Consider the following 16,885-nt stretch of genomic DNA (forward strand, 5'->3'; position numbering starts at 1 on the left):
TTCTTCATCAACCAAGTTTGTGCCACTTAAATATTATTCATTTTCGTTTCATTATTGATTTTATGTTAAGGATTTTTTTTTAAATTTTAGTCATCAGATTTATTTGACTTTAGAAACATTTTTAATAGATGACTGAGATTAGAACTCTTAACAAAAATTCTTACTAGAAAAACACCCTATTGATCTATTGTGATGGATCATTTTTATTTATTTATCATAATATAAGATAAACATCTATTTAGAAATTGGATGACACATAATTAAACTGATAGATGAGTGTTAATATGCGTGAACAATTTCTAACCGGAAATGCATGCGGATCCCATTGTCGATTCGTGGAAATCCAACCAATCCATAGCAACTCAGCTAAGCATTCAAGACAAAGTGAGTTACTATAGTCTAATGAGATAATTATAAGGATACAATATCTAGAAAGCACTTGAATTCCATATACATGGATTGTTGGCCACTGAGCCTACTCTTGCAGTGTAAATACAAACATCAATATCATGTCAATTATGAGTTTAATGCAACGTCAGAATATAACTTTCAATTTGATCATTAGCATTAGGATTTACAGAAACAGAAATCCACGTAATCCAAACCATACCACACTTAGAGCAACTCCACCGAGAAGCCCAAGCCAAAAATCTTGTTCCAGGGGGTCACTTTTGCCCGGGCTGGATGTGGGATCCACGAAAACGGGCTAGCCCGAAGGCAAGTCTCGCCTGACCTACAACCCGAGGGGAGAGATGACGTCAGCGTGCGCTGATGTTAGCCCTACGCTCCACCAACAGCTGGAAGACATGTGTCGTCGTCTGGGTGCTCCAATCGCCTGCTCTCCTCCAATCCAACGACTGGGCTTTTTTTTTTGTTATAAAATTATGAAAAAAATTCAAAATTTTTTTAAAAAAAATACCAAAAAATTCTAGAACTTTTTTTTCTATAAATACCTACCAATACTTTTCACTTTCAACACTAAATCCTTATGCATTTTCTTCTACTTCTACTATTATTCACTTTTCACTCAACATTTTATTCACTTTTAAATTGTATTTTTATTTATCATCTTATCCAAAAAATTTATCTGATTGAGATATGAATTTTATAATAAATATTGACATGTACGAACCCAAAAATCTTATCCAAAAATATTATCAAAATTAATTATTTAAGTAAACAAATTTATGAAAAAAAACAAAAAAATGAATAGCATTTGTCTTTTACCATGACAACGGGTGAAAACGCACATCATTTTTTGTAAGGGCAGCTACCATTTGCATGAATGGTAACTGTCAACAAATGGGTGAAGTAACTCTTATAATAACTGCCAAACTAACCTCAGACTTCAAGTTTGTTTTGTAAAAATTTGTCGGAGATACGACAACGTTTCGACTTCTCCTCCGATTTTTCAGTGCCACGTAGGAGACAGACCGGTCAACCGGTTAAAGGGTTCGCAATTGACAAAAGTACCCCCATTTCTACTAGGAATACTATTAGTCCAACAACTCTATTTATTCTACACCTCTCCGTACACGATCTCGAGAATCCTCCCCCTTCCCCTCCACTGATACAGAAATTACAATCACACAAACGACGGTCTTCCCACCCCCGAAGCCACCAGTAAACAGCTCCAAAGCGGCGTCTTTTCATTTCGCTCAATCTATATATATTTTGACCGCACGCCGTCGTTTCAGCTTTGTCATCAAGAAGTGAACAGGAATGGGGAAACAGAAAGGAGAAGCCGCTAGGAGCAAGGCACGCCCTTCAAGTAGCAGGTAATTTTTGTTGTTGAAAATTCTCAAAATTTTAAAGCTGTTTGAATTTTGTATTAATATTCTCATGTGCCCAACTTTTGATTGTATGAATTTTGATAGTCTGGCGGCGTCGCTGGTGCCGTCGGGTTCTACTGTCTCGGTGGGCTTCGGCGGCTATGTTGGGGGTTCTCGCCTCGAGGCTTCTCTTGCAACTGAAGATTCAAAGCCCTATTTGGTGCGTTTTCCAAATTATTGGAAAATTTTCTTTTCGCTTTTTGGTTTAGTTCATGTTTTTATGGTTAGTGCATTTTTTAAAAAAATAGAAACTTAAATATTCAAAAGAGAAACAAGAACAAAACAAGTGGATAAGGAATCCACAAAGAAAGACAAAGGATGCAAATGCATCCTCAATAAACAAGCCTAAAAAGAAAACACAGCCAAGAAGAAACAAGCACTAAAGTCAGAGCAAGAGAACATAGGAGCTCATCACTTCACTGCCGCATGCAAATCACGCCCTATAGAAGAGGCAGTCAAATTCTTAAAAACATTAGTAACAGACGCCCATAAAGCTGTCCAAAGTTTCACTCTATCCCACAGCTCATCCACCCCCACACCCTTATAGTCCTCAAAGATTCTTCTGTTACTCTCCATCCATAAGTTCCAGAAAATTGCCTGTACTAAACAACCCCAGAGAACTATAGTCTTCTTCCCCTTACCCAATGCAGCAAAATTGGAAGAAAGCAGCTAAAAACATCCTTTAGGGGTAACCCGAACGGCTTCAGCTTCCCTCAGCAGTAACCACCACACCTTGATTGAATAAGGGCAATGGATGAACATATGATTCACACTCTCCCCATCCAAATTACAAAACACACACCAATGAGGGGATAAACACATAAAAGGGCAATGCCGCTGCATAAGATCACAAGTATTAACTTTCCCAATAGCAACTTGCCATACAAGAATTTTAACCTTTGGGGGAGTCTTGCTTTTCCAAATCTGATTGTATGGAGGGATTCCTCCACAGAACCATTATCCTGAATGAAGGAATAGAAAGAATGGCATATGAACATCCCTGATTGATCTAGCTTCCATCTTCTGTAGTCCATCCTAGAGGGATTAAGTCTAACTTCATCCAGGATATCCAGTAGCCTAGTCACCTCATCAATTTCCCCCCACCGTGAGGTTCCTTCTAAACCCAAAATCCCAATTGTGAGGAAACACTCAATTACTCATTATTGAAGAAATGTTGGAATTCTGTTTGCTGGACAGATTGAAAAGTCTAGGAAAAACCTCTTTGAGTACCCAACCCCCCCGCCCCCCCCCCCACACACCAATCGTCCTCCCAAAATCTCACCCTCTCCCCGCCTCCCACCACAAAATTACTCCCAAGAAGAAACACAGGGTATCCACTAGAAATATTATTCCATGGATTACGACAAGAACCACGCAACGGAACAATCGCATTCCATCCATTGGCGCTCTCACCATAAATACTACTTATCACCTTGTGCCAAAGATAATCAGGTTCTTTGGAGAACCGCCACGGCCATTTGGTACACAAAGCCCTGTTCCTTGATTTTAAAGACCCCACCCCTAAGCCACCATTGCTTTTTGATCTTCCAACAACCACCCACTTAACCAAATGAGAATTCGTCCCCCCGTCCATACCCTCCCACAAGAAATCTCTCATCAGCTTCTCAATGTACTTCGCGATACAAATTGGCATTTTGAAGAGAGACATGTAATAAATGGGAATACTACTCAAGACGGCCTGAATCAAAGTGAGCCTACCACCTTTGGATAAACAAACCTTCTTCCATTTTTGCAGCCTTTTCTTAACCTTCTCCACAACCGGATCCCAAAAACTGAGGGCTCTAGGGTTCCCACCAAGGGGAAGGCCCAAATACAATATAGGCCAGACTCCCGGCTTGCAGCCCCAAGCCCCAGCCAACCCAGACAGATCTCCTTCGTTGTAGTTGATGCCTACTAACAAACATTTTGCCTTATTAATTCTCATGCCTGAAACGAAACAGAATAAATCAAGCGTCTCAAGCAGGTTATGCCAATACTCCGGCTTGTCCCTGATGAAGAACATTGTGTCATCAGCAAATTGGAGGTGGGACACCTCCACCCGATCATGTCCAACAACAAGACCATGAAACACATCCATTTCCTGAGCTTTCTCAAGAATACGACTTAGCACGTCAATCACCAATGTGAAAAGAAAAGGAGAAAGAGGGTCCCCTTGTCTCAACCCTCTGGATGCCTTAAATTTGCCTCTAGGCCTGCCGTTGATCATAATAGAGAAATTTGCTGAATCGAGACAACCTCGAATCCAACTTCTCCACCTGCCCCCAAACCCTTTTCTGACCATAACATCATCCACAAAGTGCCACTCCACATGATCATAAGCTGTCTCAAAGTCAATTTTGAAAGCCAATCAAGCTTTATTATATCTCCTACTCTCCTCCACCACCTCATTAGCGATCAAGGCAGCATCCAATATCTGCCTATCTCTCACGAAAGCTCCCTGGGAAAGGGAGATAGTGTTCCCATCACCTCCCTCAGTCTTGAAGCTAAAACTTTAGATACCACCTCATACAAGCTTGTCACAAGACTAATAGGCCCAAAATCACTCGCTTTTACGCACTCCCTCTTTTTGGGGATAAGGCAAATAAACGTTTCATTGGTGACAATGTTGATAATACCACTGTAGTAAAACTCCTCCGTAACCTTCAAGAGTTCAAATTTCATAGTTTCCCAACAAGATTGGTAAAGAAGCATAGAGAAACCATCAAGCCCAGGAGATTTATCTCTCCGACAATCGAATACAGCCCTTTTGACCTCCTCCTCTTCAAAGGGTCTCTCGAGCCACACTGCCTCGTCATTACTGATTCGATTCCAATTTAAACCCTCCAAGCCCCAACCTGCCTCTTCATTACTACTATAAAGAATTTTGAAGAAGTTAATAACTTCAAACTCAATCTCGGCTTCATTAACAATCACCCTTGATCCCTCCACCTCCAACCTCTCAATGAACTCTTCCTCCTTCCATTGGCCAATCGGTGGAAGAACTTTGTGTTCCCATCACCATCTCTATCCCACTCCACTTTTCTCCTTTGTCTCCATCTTGTCTCTTCTTTAAGAACCATATCTCCGATCAAGAAAATGATCAATCCCCGAGATTCCTCTAATTTTAATCGAAGCCGAAAACTCTCCAATTTCTGAATCAGATACCGAGATAAACTGAGTATTCTAAATAATCACAATACCACCAGACCTGCCTGTTGAAGGCACACAGACCCAATCCCTGAATCTAGAACCCCACACACTAGCCACCAATCTCCTGTCAATTGCTTGTTTCTTAGTCTCTTGCAAAATTACGATTTCCGGCCTAAGCCACACCAACTGTTCCTTCAAAACCAGCCTCTTTCTTCTGCTTCCCAGACCTCTTATATTCCAAGAGATAATCTTCATTGATTAAACTGAACAGCCCTTTGTAACAACTTCTGCTCCAAGCTGTCCACTTCCAACTCTGGAGCATACGAATATCCCTTCCCCTTCTTGCCATGATCACTGCTCGATCTCGATTTGCTTGTTCTGTTGAAACTATCGATGATTAAGTTCTTCTTAATAGGAACAATAGACAGATTCAGCTTTGATAAGATTTGAGCATTTTTGCCTTTATCCTGCCAGGGACCTTTGCCACGACCTTTTTTTTTTTTTTTCTTCTTCTAAAATGCTTTAAGACCAGACTCTGCTCAGAACTTGCATCCCCAACAACGACCCCAGCCCCTTCCTCTTCAATCCTGACCTCATTTGTAATAGGGATAGATGGTGCCAAACTGCCACCCTCGACCACTAGATGACTTAACCTCACCCCACCTTTGAGCCCATCCCCCAAATCAGCCTCTCCAACAAGAATTGGGACTGAATCGTTAGTTGTGACTCCGTCCAGCGCAGCAGTGTTGAAAATGTCAACACTGTCATGCGCGACCTGGAACTTAGCCTCCCTTTTGATTGCTCGGTCTGGCTTTGTCAGAACAGCTGGCACTCCACAGTCTTTGAGAAGCCCAGCAATGGATTCGTCGTTGTATTCAATGACATCAACCACTTCCTCCGACTCAGAATTAAGATCTCCATCCTTCGAATCCTCTGAAGAAATCGATAACCCCTCGAAAGAGTCGCAGGATTCCCCCTCCGAAGCGTCCTTCGATTTATGGGCTTCACCCGTTATGTCGTTTCCTTTCTTTCTTCGCGAAGCAGATCCCCTTCAGATTTTCCAAACTTAGAGTAAAAGTTGGAATGAGAAAATTCAGACCTGGCACAATCCTCTCTGGGTTGAATAATTGGCCTAGCATCACTGTTGCATTTTGATCCATTTATTTCTTCAATTGGCCTAGCATCGCTGTTTTTATGCTTAGTGCATTGAGAAGTAGAATATGAGGACCAAAATTGGATCTTAAATTGTGTACTTAATTTATTTATTTATTCTTAATGCTAAATGCATTGATAGTTTATTTAACTTTCACACTTATATACTGTGGTCGAATTCAATTTGAAGTTTTTTTTTTCTTACTTTGATTTAGAAATTCTTACAAGAAGCTGTGATAATATCCTTATGTGAAATTCATTTGGTTAATTAGTGAACCCACCTGTCACTAATGAGACAAAAGTTCCCATTTTTGTTTAAGGTTTATAAGTAATGGGCCCTACATGAAGGAATTCATTAGTTCAATACTTTTGTTTTTTAATAAGGGAGTTTATGTGCAATTTCATTTCAAGAGTAGTTTCTTCATCTGGTTCCGTGTTGTTTTTGTGGTCATGCAGGATGTAGATAGTGAATTGGCTCTACACTTGAAGAGGCTTGCAAGGAAAGATCCCACCACCAAGGTAAAGCTTGTTCACCCGTGTGTCTTTTTAACCTCAAGGATTTGATCTCTATTCATGTATGATGATAAGAATTTATTTGACTTGTGCTCTTAAATAGCTTAAAGCTTTGGCATCTCTATCCACGCTGCTCAAGGAAAAGTCCACGAAGGACATAATACCGATCATTCCACAATGGGTATAGTTTCTCATCTCTTCATAATAACATTCGAGTCACTGGAAAGGATATATCTTGCATTTTAGTTTTGAAAACCGTTTTCATAATTTTTAGACTTAAACAGCTCTTTCTTAATTGTAGGCATTTGAATACAAAAGGCTTGTGGTGGACTACAATAGAGAAGTTCGGCGAGCAACTCATGATACTATGAACAATCTTGTTACTGCTGTTGGGTTTGAACTCTTTTGCGTACTTTTACCTTTTGTTTTTTTCCTGCCTTTTGGTTCTGTATAAAACATGCCTTTTGGAAATCTATGAAGTTAAAGAAGAATTATGTGTTGTGCTTTACATCTTGTTGGTTATATCTTGGAAAATCCACTGCATTGGTTTGCTTATGTATTGGTTGATTGTAAGCATTCTTTAGCTTGATGGATAAGCTCCTATTGAGGTCAGGAGTGGTTTCGAAAACAGCAGAATAATTTGATTAATCCGCACACTGTGATTAGTTTTATAAACGCAAATTTTGTTCACATAACTACATTGTGACCATATTCATAATTGTACATTGCTCTCTCTCTCTCTCTCTCTCTCTCTCTCTCTCTCTCTCTCTCTCTCCCTCCCTCTCTGCCCATATTCCTCCCCTCTTTATTGCATTCTCAAATTGTCTCCACATCGAACTATTTGTCAAGTTATTACGCCCCTTTGTTTTGGATTTCCTTTAATGTTTATGCATAGTGGTTGCTTGTTAAGCTCATCGTATACTGACTATGAGCTTCCACATAGTTGTCTAGAGCGTTGGTTATCCTGATTTTTCATAAATGCACTGAGACAATAATGGTTGTTTGTTTTAGGAGAGACTTAGCTCCACAGCTGAAGTCTCTGATGGGACCATGGTGGTTTTCTCAATTTGACCCAGTTTCTGAAGTTTCTCAAGTTGCAAAGCGTTCCTTACAGGTTCTTTTTCCAAGTTTGTCATTTATTGGGGTTTTACATTGCTTAGCATACGATAGTGTCCCCAAAATGCTAGAGTTTGTATCAATAACAGCATTGAATTTCTACTTGAAATGAAGAATGAAAATCAGTGCTGTGGTTTAGAGATTTGTGATTTCTATCCCTTTCTCAACGAAAAAAAGAAATTAAAGGTTGGGTCTGGTATACAAAATTCAGAATGTATCAAGTATATTGATGGTCCTATGAATTGAAATTCCGTTTGCAGCTTTTGCATTTCATATGTGACTGGTTTAACTTTTGACCTGACTGTCTAATTGTTGCGCACAACAGGGAGCTTTTCCAGCTCAGGAAAAGAGATTAGATGCTTTAATTTTATGCACAGCAGAGGTTTTTATCTATTTGGAAGAAAATCTGAGACTTACACCGCAAAGTATGTCTGATAAAGCAACTGCTTTGGATGAATTAGAAGAGATGCATCAGCAGGTATGCATTCATAAAATATTTTCTGCATCATAATTGGTAAATTGTCAAGTAGGACGCATTAAAAATGTGCATATGTCTTGTTAGAAGACTTGAAAGAAGAAAAAATACTTTCAGATTTAATGTCTCCCATCCTGTTGGATTGCAGGTGATATCTTCATCACTTCTGGCATTGGCTACACTTCTTGATGTATTGGTTAGCTTACAAGCAGCAAGACCAGGCACTGAAAACATAACTGCTCAACCAAAACATGCTTTGAAGGCTAGGGAAACTGCTATTTCTTTTGCTGAGAAGTTGTTCACTGCTCATAAATATTTTCTAGACTTCTTGAAATCTCCAATTTCTGCTATCCGTTCGGCCACATATTCTGTATTAAGTAGTTTCATTAGAAACATTCCTCATGCCTTTAACGAAGGAAATATGAAAGCTCTTGCTGCTGCAATATTTGGTGCATTTCAGGAGAAGGATCCTGCTTGTCATTCATCAATGTGGGATGCAGTTTTGCTATTTTCTAAAAGGTTTCCTGACAGTTGGACTTCCATTAATGTACAGAAAATTGTACTTAATCGATTTTGGAATTTTCTTAGAAATGGGTGCTTTGGATCTCCGAAGATTTCTTATCCAGCCTTGGTTCCATTCTTAGACACTGTGCCATCTAATGCAGTAGTGGGAGATACCTTTTTGCTTGAATTTTTCCAGAACCTATGGGCAGGAAGGAATACATCCCACTCCTCAAATGCAGATAGACTTGCATTTTTTGGGGCATTTAAGGACTGCTTTCTGTGGGGATTGCGTAATGCATCAAGGTGAGTTTTTTCTTATGACACTACAATTTTTTTAAATCTGTTTGGTTTTATTCCTGTGGATTTTCAGTTTATATATTTTTCTTTTTATTTTTTCTTTTAACTTTGATGTTTTCTTATATTTTTGGATTTTTAATCGTTTTTCTTTGCTTCCAGATATTGTGATAAGGTGGATTCCGTCTCTCATTTTCAAGTAACTCTTGTTAAAAATGTTCTGGTAAAGCTTTTGTGGCATGACTACCTTTTCTCTAGTAGCTCAAAACTTAAGGAGAAAACCTTCTCCAGTTTATCAGCCGATTCATGTGAAAGTGGCTTAACTTCCAACAAGAAGACAGTTGAAACAATGAATATTATGTACCCAATGAGCTACTTGCAAGAGTTGGGGAACTGCATTGTTGGGATTCTTTCAGGCATTTATTTGCTCGAGCATGATCTGCTCACAGCTTTCTCTGCAGAATTTCAAGAGAGTTGTGTGGGTTTGTTTCATAATGCTGGTAACTTGGAAACAGAAAGTGAGTGTGCTGAACGGGTTAATCAATTTATATCATTACTTGGAGAATTTGCAATGCAGAAAGGTAGAAGTTGGCCCTTGTTTTGTCTAGTTGGACCAATGTTGGCTAAGTCCTTCCCATTGATGAGATCACATGTAAGTAGCTATTGCACAACCCCTCTGATGATTGAGACATTTATTTTAAGAACTAGATTTATTCTTCTTCTGTGGATGGTGATATCTGGATAGATTAAACGTTGTTCTGGGGTAACGGTGAACATCTGTGGTCCCTTGCCTGGATTTTTATTGGATAACATTAGAGTGGTACCTATGCCTACATGCTAACTTGTTTTTCTCTGAATTGGAGCTTGCGGAGTAGAAAAGTTCAGTGCATCTTTCATGTTTTAGAAAACTCAACCTTTCGTGCCTTTCCATTAAGTCTTTCCCCTGCCTTCCAATTCTAGTATTGCTGGAAATCTTTTGATTTGGTAATCTTTTTGAGAATAAAGAAAAGGTCAAAGATAAAGATTGTTATGGTAATGGACATAAAGAGGAGCAGTGAATTCACCGAATTGAATTATGTTATGCTGAGAATAGATGTAACATAGTTTACATTTTATGTTTAATTGTTATGTTCTTTAACTTTTGATATTCGCTCTTCTATCTTCTTGACATCAGGATTCACCAAGTTGTGTGAAGATTCTATCGGTTGCTGTTTCTGTATTTGGATCGCGCAAGATAGTCCAGCAGCTTCTTATCCAACATAATCTTTCTTCTTGTAGTCATTCTACTGATGGGGGGGATAAAGAAATCGAGGCAGATCTATTCATGCAGATGTTCAAGGAAAGTATTGTTCCTTGGTGTTTGCGTGGGAATAGTTGCTCCTTAAGTGCTCGACTTGATATGTTACTTGCATTGCTCGATGATGAATATTTCTCTGAACAGTGGGATACTGTTATCAGATATGCTACTAACCTGGAACACTCTGGATCTGCAACTTCCTCTTTAGACTCTGACCACATAACCATATTGGCAATGCTTTTAGAGAAAGCAAGAGATAAAATTGCAAACAGGAAGGAAGGAGACGTATCCATGGGCAACCCAGACCACTGGCATCATGAGCTTCTAGAATCAGCTGCTGTTGCTGTTGCTTGTTCCCCTCCTGCTTTCGGAACTTCTAATTCTCAATTTGTGTGGTATGTGTATAGTATTTGTTCCAACTGATTTTCTTAAGATGGGAATAGCTCTGGATTTTCAGTCCTTGCTTTCCTTGGGTTGACTAATTTTCTATTTCAAAGGAAAGCTATCGATCATCTGAAAATAACGTTTCTGAACTTGATTTCTATATATCTCTGGCTGATATTGTAATTTGAAAATGACCATATAGATCAGTGAAAATGGGAAAGGCTATTTACTTTTTCATCCCTATAATAGTGATTATAATTTGAATGTTGTGTTTCACTTTCATGGCCTAAACTTTTTTACTTGCCTGCAGTACTGTTGTTGGTGGTTCAACAAAAAACAATCAAACATCTTTTGTGTCGAGAGATGCATTGGTCCTGATATTTGAGGAGGTTTTCAAGAAGTTGCTTTCTTTTATTCTAGCTTCCTCCTTTACTTGGGTCAGGAATGCAGGTCCTCTTTTGAGTCCCAATCTATTGACTTCTGGGGCAAACAATATTGGGCCGGAATTTGAAAGTTCTGTCACGATGTTTGAGATGGCTCAGTTTGCTCTTGAAGTACTTGATGGCACCTTATTTTCCTTGAAGACACTTGGTGAAGAAAGTGGGCTGGTTTCAGTTATCTTGTCTGCAATTTTTTTAATTGATTGGGAGTTTTTGGTATTAGTAACTATAAGAGATGATTCCCCTGATGATGAATCAAAGGAAAAATTGAAGTCCAGGCTGGTATTTAGTGAATTGTTTCATGCTTTTCGATGTAAGATAAGTAATCAGTTTTGGAAAAGCCTCAGCTTACACAATCGGCAGGCATTGGGGAGTAGTTTGATTCAGTGTATGAGATCTGCAATCTTCAATGAAGATAAACTAGACACAGAAAAATTCACATCTTTGTGCTGCCTGTGGATGCTTGAAGTTCTTGATTGTCTCTCTCAGGATCAGTATGAGGAACAAAATCTGTTAGACCAGCTTCTTTGCCAGGGTGAAAGATGGCCTTTGTGGATTGTTCCCGATTTTAGTAGCCCAGAGGGATTAGTTGCAAAAAACTTCTCTGCTGATGTGCATGTGAGTGGGAATTATTAATTTGTACATGTGTTATTGATTCTTGTTTTTCCATGTTTCTTGTTAAATTTCTTTTTCACGTGTTACAAATATAATGCGAACTGTTGCACACCTCTCCACTGGTGCAAACTGTTGCACCTATATCTCTTATAAAGCACAATACTCTTTGAAGTTCCATTGTGAGATTGGAAACTTGAAATACAATAGTACCTAGAATGACTTTTCCAGCCCTCAGATGCCCTTAGTGTTACTGATCTATTGGTCGCAAATTCTTTTCTGTTAAACATGTGCTCTTGATTGCTTACTTTGTTGAGTTGTAGTCTGTTAGCTGGATATCTATTGTTGTTCTTTATTGGTTACATTATCAATTCATCATCCCCCAAACTGTCAGGTTCCCAGTAGGTGCTTAAAAAAGAGGAAATATAATTCTACCCCCAAAATAGTATGTATCAATGTATTGAAGTCATTGAGGATTGTTGTAGAGCTTTCTGCACTTCCTCAATCAATCCAGTACCGAATGACAAACTTCAATTAGAACTGTGTTAAATATATTGATCCATCAGCTAAGTTCAGAACAGAATTAACTCAATAACTATGCCATTGATGCTAGTTTATGGTTTTTCTTTCAGAGTAGTAATAGAGCCGGGAACCTGTTTCATCCTGATTCTACTTGTGCTCATGATAGTTTACTCGATTTTATTTTTGGATTTTACTTTTTGTTAAATTGCTTTTGCCGTCCTTTATTGTATGGGATGTAGAGACTTAGATTTTAAATATATGACAAATGCAGGACTTTGGCCATCGAAAGTTTGTTTCGTTTATTGTCAAGATCATCTCAGAACTTGGGATTGATAGAGTTGTTGCTGGTTATGTAAAACATAGTCTCCCTCCCTCCCAGGAAACAGCAAATGAAGAGCGTACTCGATCCTGGCTTGCTGCCGAAATATTGTGTACTTGGAAATGGCCAGGAGGATGTGCTGTTGCTTCATTCTTACCTTCATTGAGTGCATATGCGAAGAGTAGAAATTACTCTTCCCAGGAGAGCTTGTTAGATTTTGTTTTCAACATTTTACTTGACGGTGCACTTATTCATGGAGGATGTGGTGCACAGAATTTTGTCTATCTGGGGCCTGCTTCAAGTGAAGAAGTGGAGGATATTGAAGAACCTTTCTTGAGAGCTCTTGTAGCTTTTCTTTTAACTTTGTTCAAAGATAATATATGGGAAACAGAAAAGGCTATGATGCTATTTGAACTGCTAGTAAATAAAATTTTTGTTGGTGAAGCTATAAATACGAACTGCTTGAGGATTCTTCCCCTGATTGTTAATGTTCTTATTCGACCATTAAGTCAAAGAAGCATCAGATCTCATGACTCTAGTAGAGATACCCAACCTGATTCTTCTGGGGAAAATCGTGTACCTGATGTTATCGCAAGCTGGCTCCAGAAAGCTATATCATTTCCGCCTCTGATCACATGGCAAACAGGACAAGGTAAATGCATTTAATTTTCTATAAGTCAATACAAATATTTGTAGTCATTTCAGTTTTAGAATTTAAGTATATAATCATACAGTGTGGTTGAGAGTAAGAATAGAAACTATTTGGATTTCATACATAGAGAATGCCCCACTTCGGAGCATCAAGTGGTGGGCCCTTCCTCCCTCGTCTCTCACTTGTAATGAAGGGCCATGATTGATGGTGCCTGCAGTTCATTTTGTTGATTTACAGTATAATCTGCTAAGAAATGGTATTAATGCCTCATTTTGATTTCTTCTTGTAGATATGGAAGATTGGTTTCAGTTGGTTATATCTTGTTATCCTTTTAGTACACTAGGGGGCTTAGAAACCCCGACCCTGGAGAGAAATATCAGCTCTGGAGAGAGCACACTCCTACTTGAATTATTTCGGAAGCAGAGGGGTCCTGGCACATCAACTGTAATCAATCAGCTTCCAGTTGTGCAGACTTTGCTTTCAAGGCTAATCGTTGTTTCAGTTGGTTATTGTTGGAAGGAATTTGATGAAGATGACTGGGAGTTTGTGTTATATCAGTTAAGGCGCTGGATTCAGTCGGCTGTTGTAATGATGGAGGAAATTGCTGAAAATGTTAATGACACCATCACTAGCAGCTTTGCTTCTCATAACCTGGATTCTATCCTTAATAAGCTTGGGACAATTCTTTATATTTCAGATCCCTTTCCTATAGACATTGCCAAGAATGCCCTTTTATCTTTTTCTCTGTCTTGTGGACCTTTTGGTCTCCGACAAGCAGAAGATGCAGATAACATAAACCCCTTGAGAATGGAAAGATGGGACCCCATCAAAGATCGAATTTTAGAAGGTATACTTCGGTTGTTCTTCTGCACTGGCATTGCAGAGGCCATTGCAAGTTCCTGTTGTGATGAGGCTGCATCTCTAATTTCGTTGTCTCGATTTGAACATTCTCAGTTTTGGGAGTTGGTGGCCTCAAGTGTTGTCAACTCGTCGACAAATGCTAGAGATAGGGCAGTGAAGTCAGTAGAATTTTGGGGGCTGAGCAAAGGACCCATTAGCTCTTTGTATGCAATTCTCTTTTCTTCGAAAACCATTCCTTTGTTGCAGTTCGCCGCTTATTCTATTATTTCTTCAGAACCTGTTTTACACTTGGCAATTGTTGAAGACAAAACTTATTTGGACGGTGTCACTAACAGTGAAGAAGATTCATCCCCTCATAATATGTCGACAGAAACAAGCATCCATTTGAAAGAGGAAATATCTTGCATGATTGAAAAGTTACCGCATCAGGTTCTTGAAATGGATTTGGTGGCAGAGCAAAGGGTAAATGTGCTTTCAGTAGTAACCAAATCAATCCTCTGGCTTGTGTTCTATCATTATATCTCCACTTACTTAGTAATTACTAGCTCTCTTTGTGATGGCATTTTGATTTCTGATTTTGATTTTTTCAAATTTGCAGGTACATGTCTTCCTTGCATGGTCTTTGTTGCTATCGCATTTGTGGTCGTTACCATCGTCATCACCTGCAAGGGAGAGACTGGTCCAGTATATTCAAGATTCTGCTGATTCAGTGATATTAGATTGCCTTTTCCAGCATATTCCTCTAGGACTGGGCATGGCACATGTTATTAAGAAGAAAGATATAGAGCTTCCTGCTGGTATAGCAGAAGCTGCAGCTGCAGCAACACGTGCCATAACTACTGGTTCATTATTGTTTTCTGTACAATCTCTGTGGCCTGTTGAACCAGTGAAAATGGCTTCGCTTTCTGGAGCAATGTTTGGTTTGATGCTTCGCATTCTTCCTGCTTATGTAAGACAGTGGTTCAGTGATTTACGTGACCGTTCTACATTATCTGGAATTGAATCCTTTACAAGAGCATGGTGCAGTCCACCACTCATTGCAAACGAATTAAGCCTGGTATGTATAGCTTGAGAGAGATTGGTTAATTCTGTATTGCTTAGGACATTTGGATATCTTGACAAAAAATTATATTTCTGTGCTGCTTCTCTTGGGGGGACTTGTTCATAAAGTGGGAATTTTTAGAAAGCTGTTGTTATAATTCATAATTTAGCCATGTTTCCACTGTTATTACTGATTACGATTATGTAACTCTGAATTTAACTTCTCATGCAGATTAAAAAGAATGATCTTGCTGATGAGAATTTTTCCATTAGTGTAAGCAAATCAGCAAATGAGGTTGTTGCTACCTATACAAAGGATGAGACTGGAATGGATCTAGTTATCCATCTTCCTTCATCTTACCCATTACGGCCCGTTGATGTTGATTGTATGAGGAGCCTAGGCATTAGTGAAGTGAAGCAGAGAAAGTGGTTAATGTCTATGTCATCGTTCGTTCGTAATCAGGTAAATTGAATATTAACCTTGCCATTTATTGGTGAATTCCATTTCCCACCTAGTAGCAGAAGGTTGAAGACCGAGAAATATTTTTCATGCTATTATGAAATTTGATTTGATCGTGAGAATATATGTGGAAAAAGCAGCACACGCTGAAACTGGTTTTTACTTTTCTTTTCTTTTTTTGGTAGATGGAACTAAGGTAATTTGATTCACTACAAGTTGTGTATTTTTGGCATTTCCTATGGAAGGGAATGTTTGGGAGGGAGGGAGGGGTAATCTCGTTCTATTATGGAGAACAGGTGTAGATCAATAATGAAATTAGGTGAGCGAGATGAAAGGGAAGGCGCAAAATTACATGAATAGGTTGTAATAATATGGCAGATGGACCAAATGGATAATTTTCTTTACTTGTGTGATGTAGAATGGAGCTTTAGCAGAAGCTATCAAGATATGGAAGAGCAACTTTGACAAGGAATTTGAAGGCGTGGAGGAATGCCCTATCTGTTACAGTGTCATCCATACTACAAACCATGGCCTTCCTCGCCTTCCATGCAGGACCTGCAAGCACAAGTTCCATTCTGCCTGCCTCTATAAGTGGTTCTCAACTTCTCACAAGTCAACTTGCCCTTTGTGCCAGTCTCCGTTTTGAACTTGGATATCAATCTGAAGCTTGGTCTTTTGGGTATTTGCTAGTCCACTTACACAGAAGATCTTGATACATTGAGCTCTCACTACCATGCCTCCATATCTAGTGCAGCCAAGTTATCAATTTTGGAATACTTCATCTTGATCGTGTACGTAGGATCTGTATCAAGGTGAAGGAGTTTGATGCTTGCAGTTTAGCAAAGTAATGGGGAGTTCTAACAAATTATCTCCAAAGTAACTTTATTTTTGAGGTATCTGACTGTTTGAGATTTTTCTTAACCAGATTTGGTCTTGAGATTGTGCTGAGGGCTTTTAGGTGAACATTAGTTATCAATAGTTTTGAATATTAATATGTGCCGAATCTTGCTTCACTTAGGATGCCAACAGTCTACACAAGTCTGTATATTCAAAGTAATCAAACAGTTCAATACACATCTAATTAATTTTATCAAGTTATAATGGTCCTTTCAGAGTTCATTCAATCTGCCCTCCAGTTTCTTTTATATCTTGGCTGCATCATTTCAGTACTCAGTATACAAATTTGTGCGATAATGTAACTCTTCCTGGCTCTCATTATGAATCTCTGCATAGTTTTGATTTTGAAAAGCCAAAAACTAAA

At 38.9% G+C, this 16,885-nt stretch overlaps 1 protein-coding gene across 2 annotated transcripts; it reads left to right on the forward strand.

Annotated features, from left to right (window-relative positions):
- Positions 1,514 to 16,743, forward strand: LOC18772225 (E3 ubiquitin-protein ligase listerin). 2 transcript variants are annotated; one of them, XM_020566849.1, is made up of 16 exons: positions 1,514 to 1,778; positions 1,878 to 1,992; positions 6,591 to 6,653; positions 6,751 to 6,828; positions 6,949 to 7,040; positions 7,659 to 7,761; positions 8,089 to 8,241; positions 8,387 to 9,045; positions 9,199 to 9,688; positions 10,211 to 10,728; positions 11,028 to 11,775; positions 12,563 to 13,262; positions 13,552 to 14,585; positions 14,722 to 15,180; positions 15,397 to 15,627; positions 16,043 to 16,743. In XM_020566849.1, the coding sequence occupies exons 1-16, from the start codon at positions 1,723 to 1,725 to the stop codon at positions 16,268 to 16,270; spliced, it is 5,727 nt and encodes a 1,908-aa protein (XP_020422438.1). In that variant the 5' UTR covers positions 1,514 to 1,722; the 3' UTR covers positions 16,271 to 16,743. The 2 variants fall into 2 exon arrangements, with proteins under 2 accessions (XP_020422438.1, XP_020422439.1); XM_020566850.1 differs by lacking the exons at positions 1,514 to 1,778; positions 1,878 to 1,992; positions 6,591 to 6,653; positions 6,751 to 6,828 and having other exon boundaries at positions 6,949 to 7,035; positions 16,043 to 16,722.

The sequence above is a fragment of the Prunus persica genome, chromosome G6, assembly GCF_000346465.2.
Source record: "Prunus persica cultivar Lovell chromosome G6, Prunus_persica_NCBIv2, whole genome shotgun sequence".
Taxonomy (NCBI): Eukaryota; Viridiplantae; Streptophyta; class Magnoliopsida; order Rosales; family Rosaceae; genus Prunus; species Prunus persica.

Excerpts from the sequence above, each read along its gene's own strand:
- LOC18772225 (XM_020566849.1), top strand. The coding sequence starts at position 1,723 with ATGGGGAAACAGAAAGGAGAAGCCGCTAGGAGCAAGGCACGCCCTTCA. Across the intron at positions 1,993-6,590 it reads AAGATTCAAAGCCCTATTTG|GATGTAGATAGTGAATTGGC; the intron begins GTGCGTTTTCCA and ends GTGGTCATGCAG. Across the intron at positions 6,829-6,948 it reads TACCGATCATTCCACAATGG|GCATTTGAATACAAAAGGCT; the intron begins GTATAGTTTCTC and ends TCTTAATTGTAG.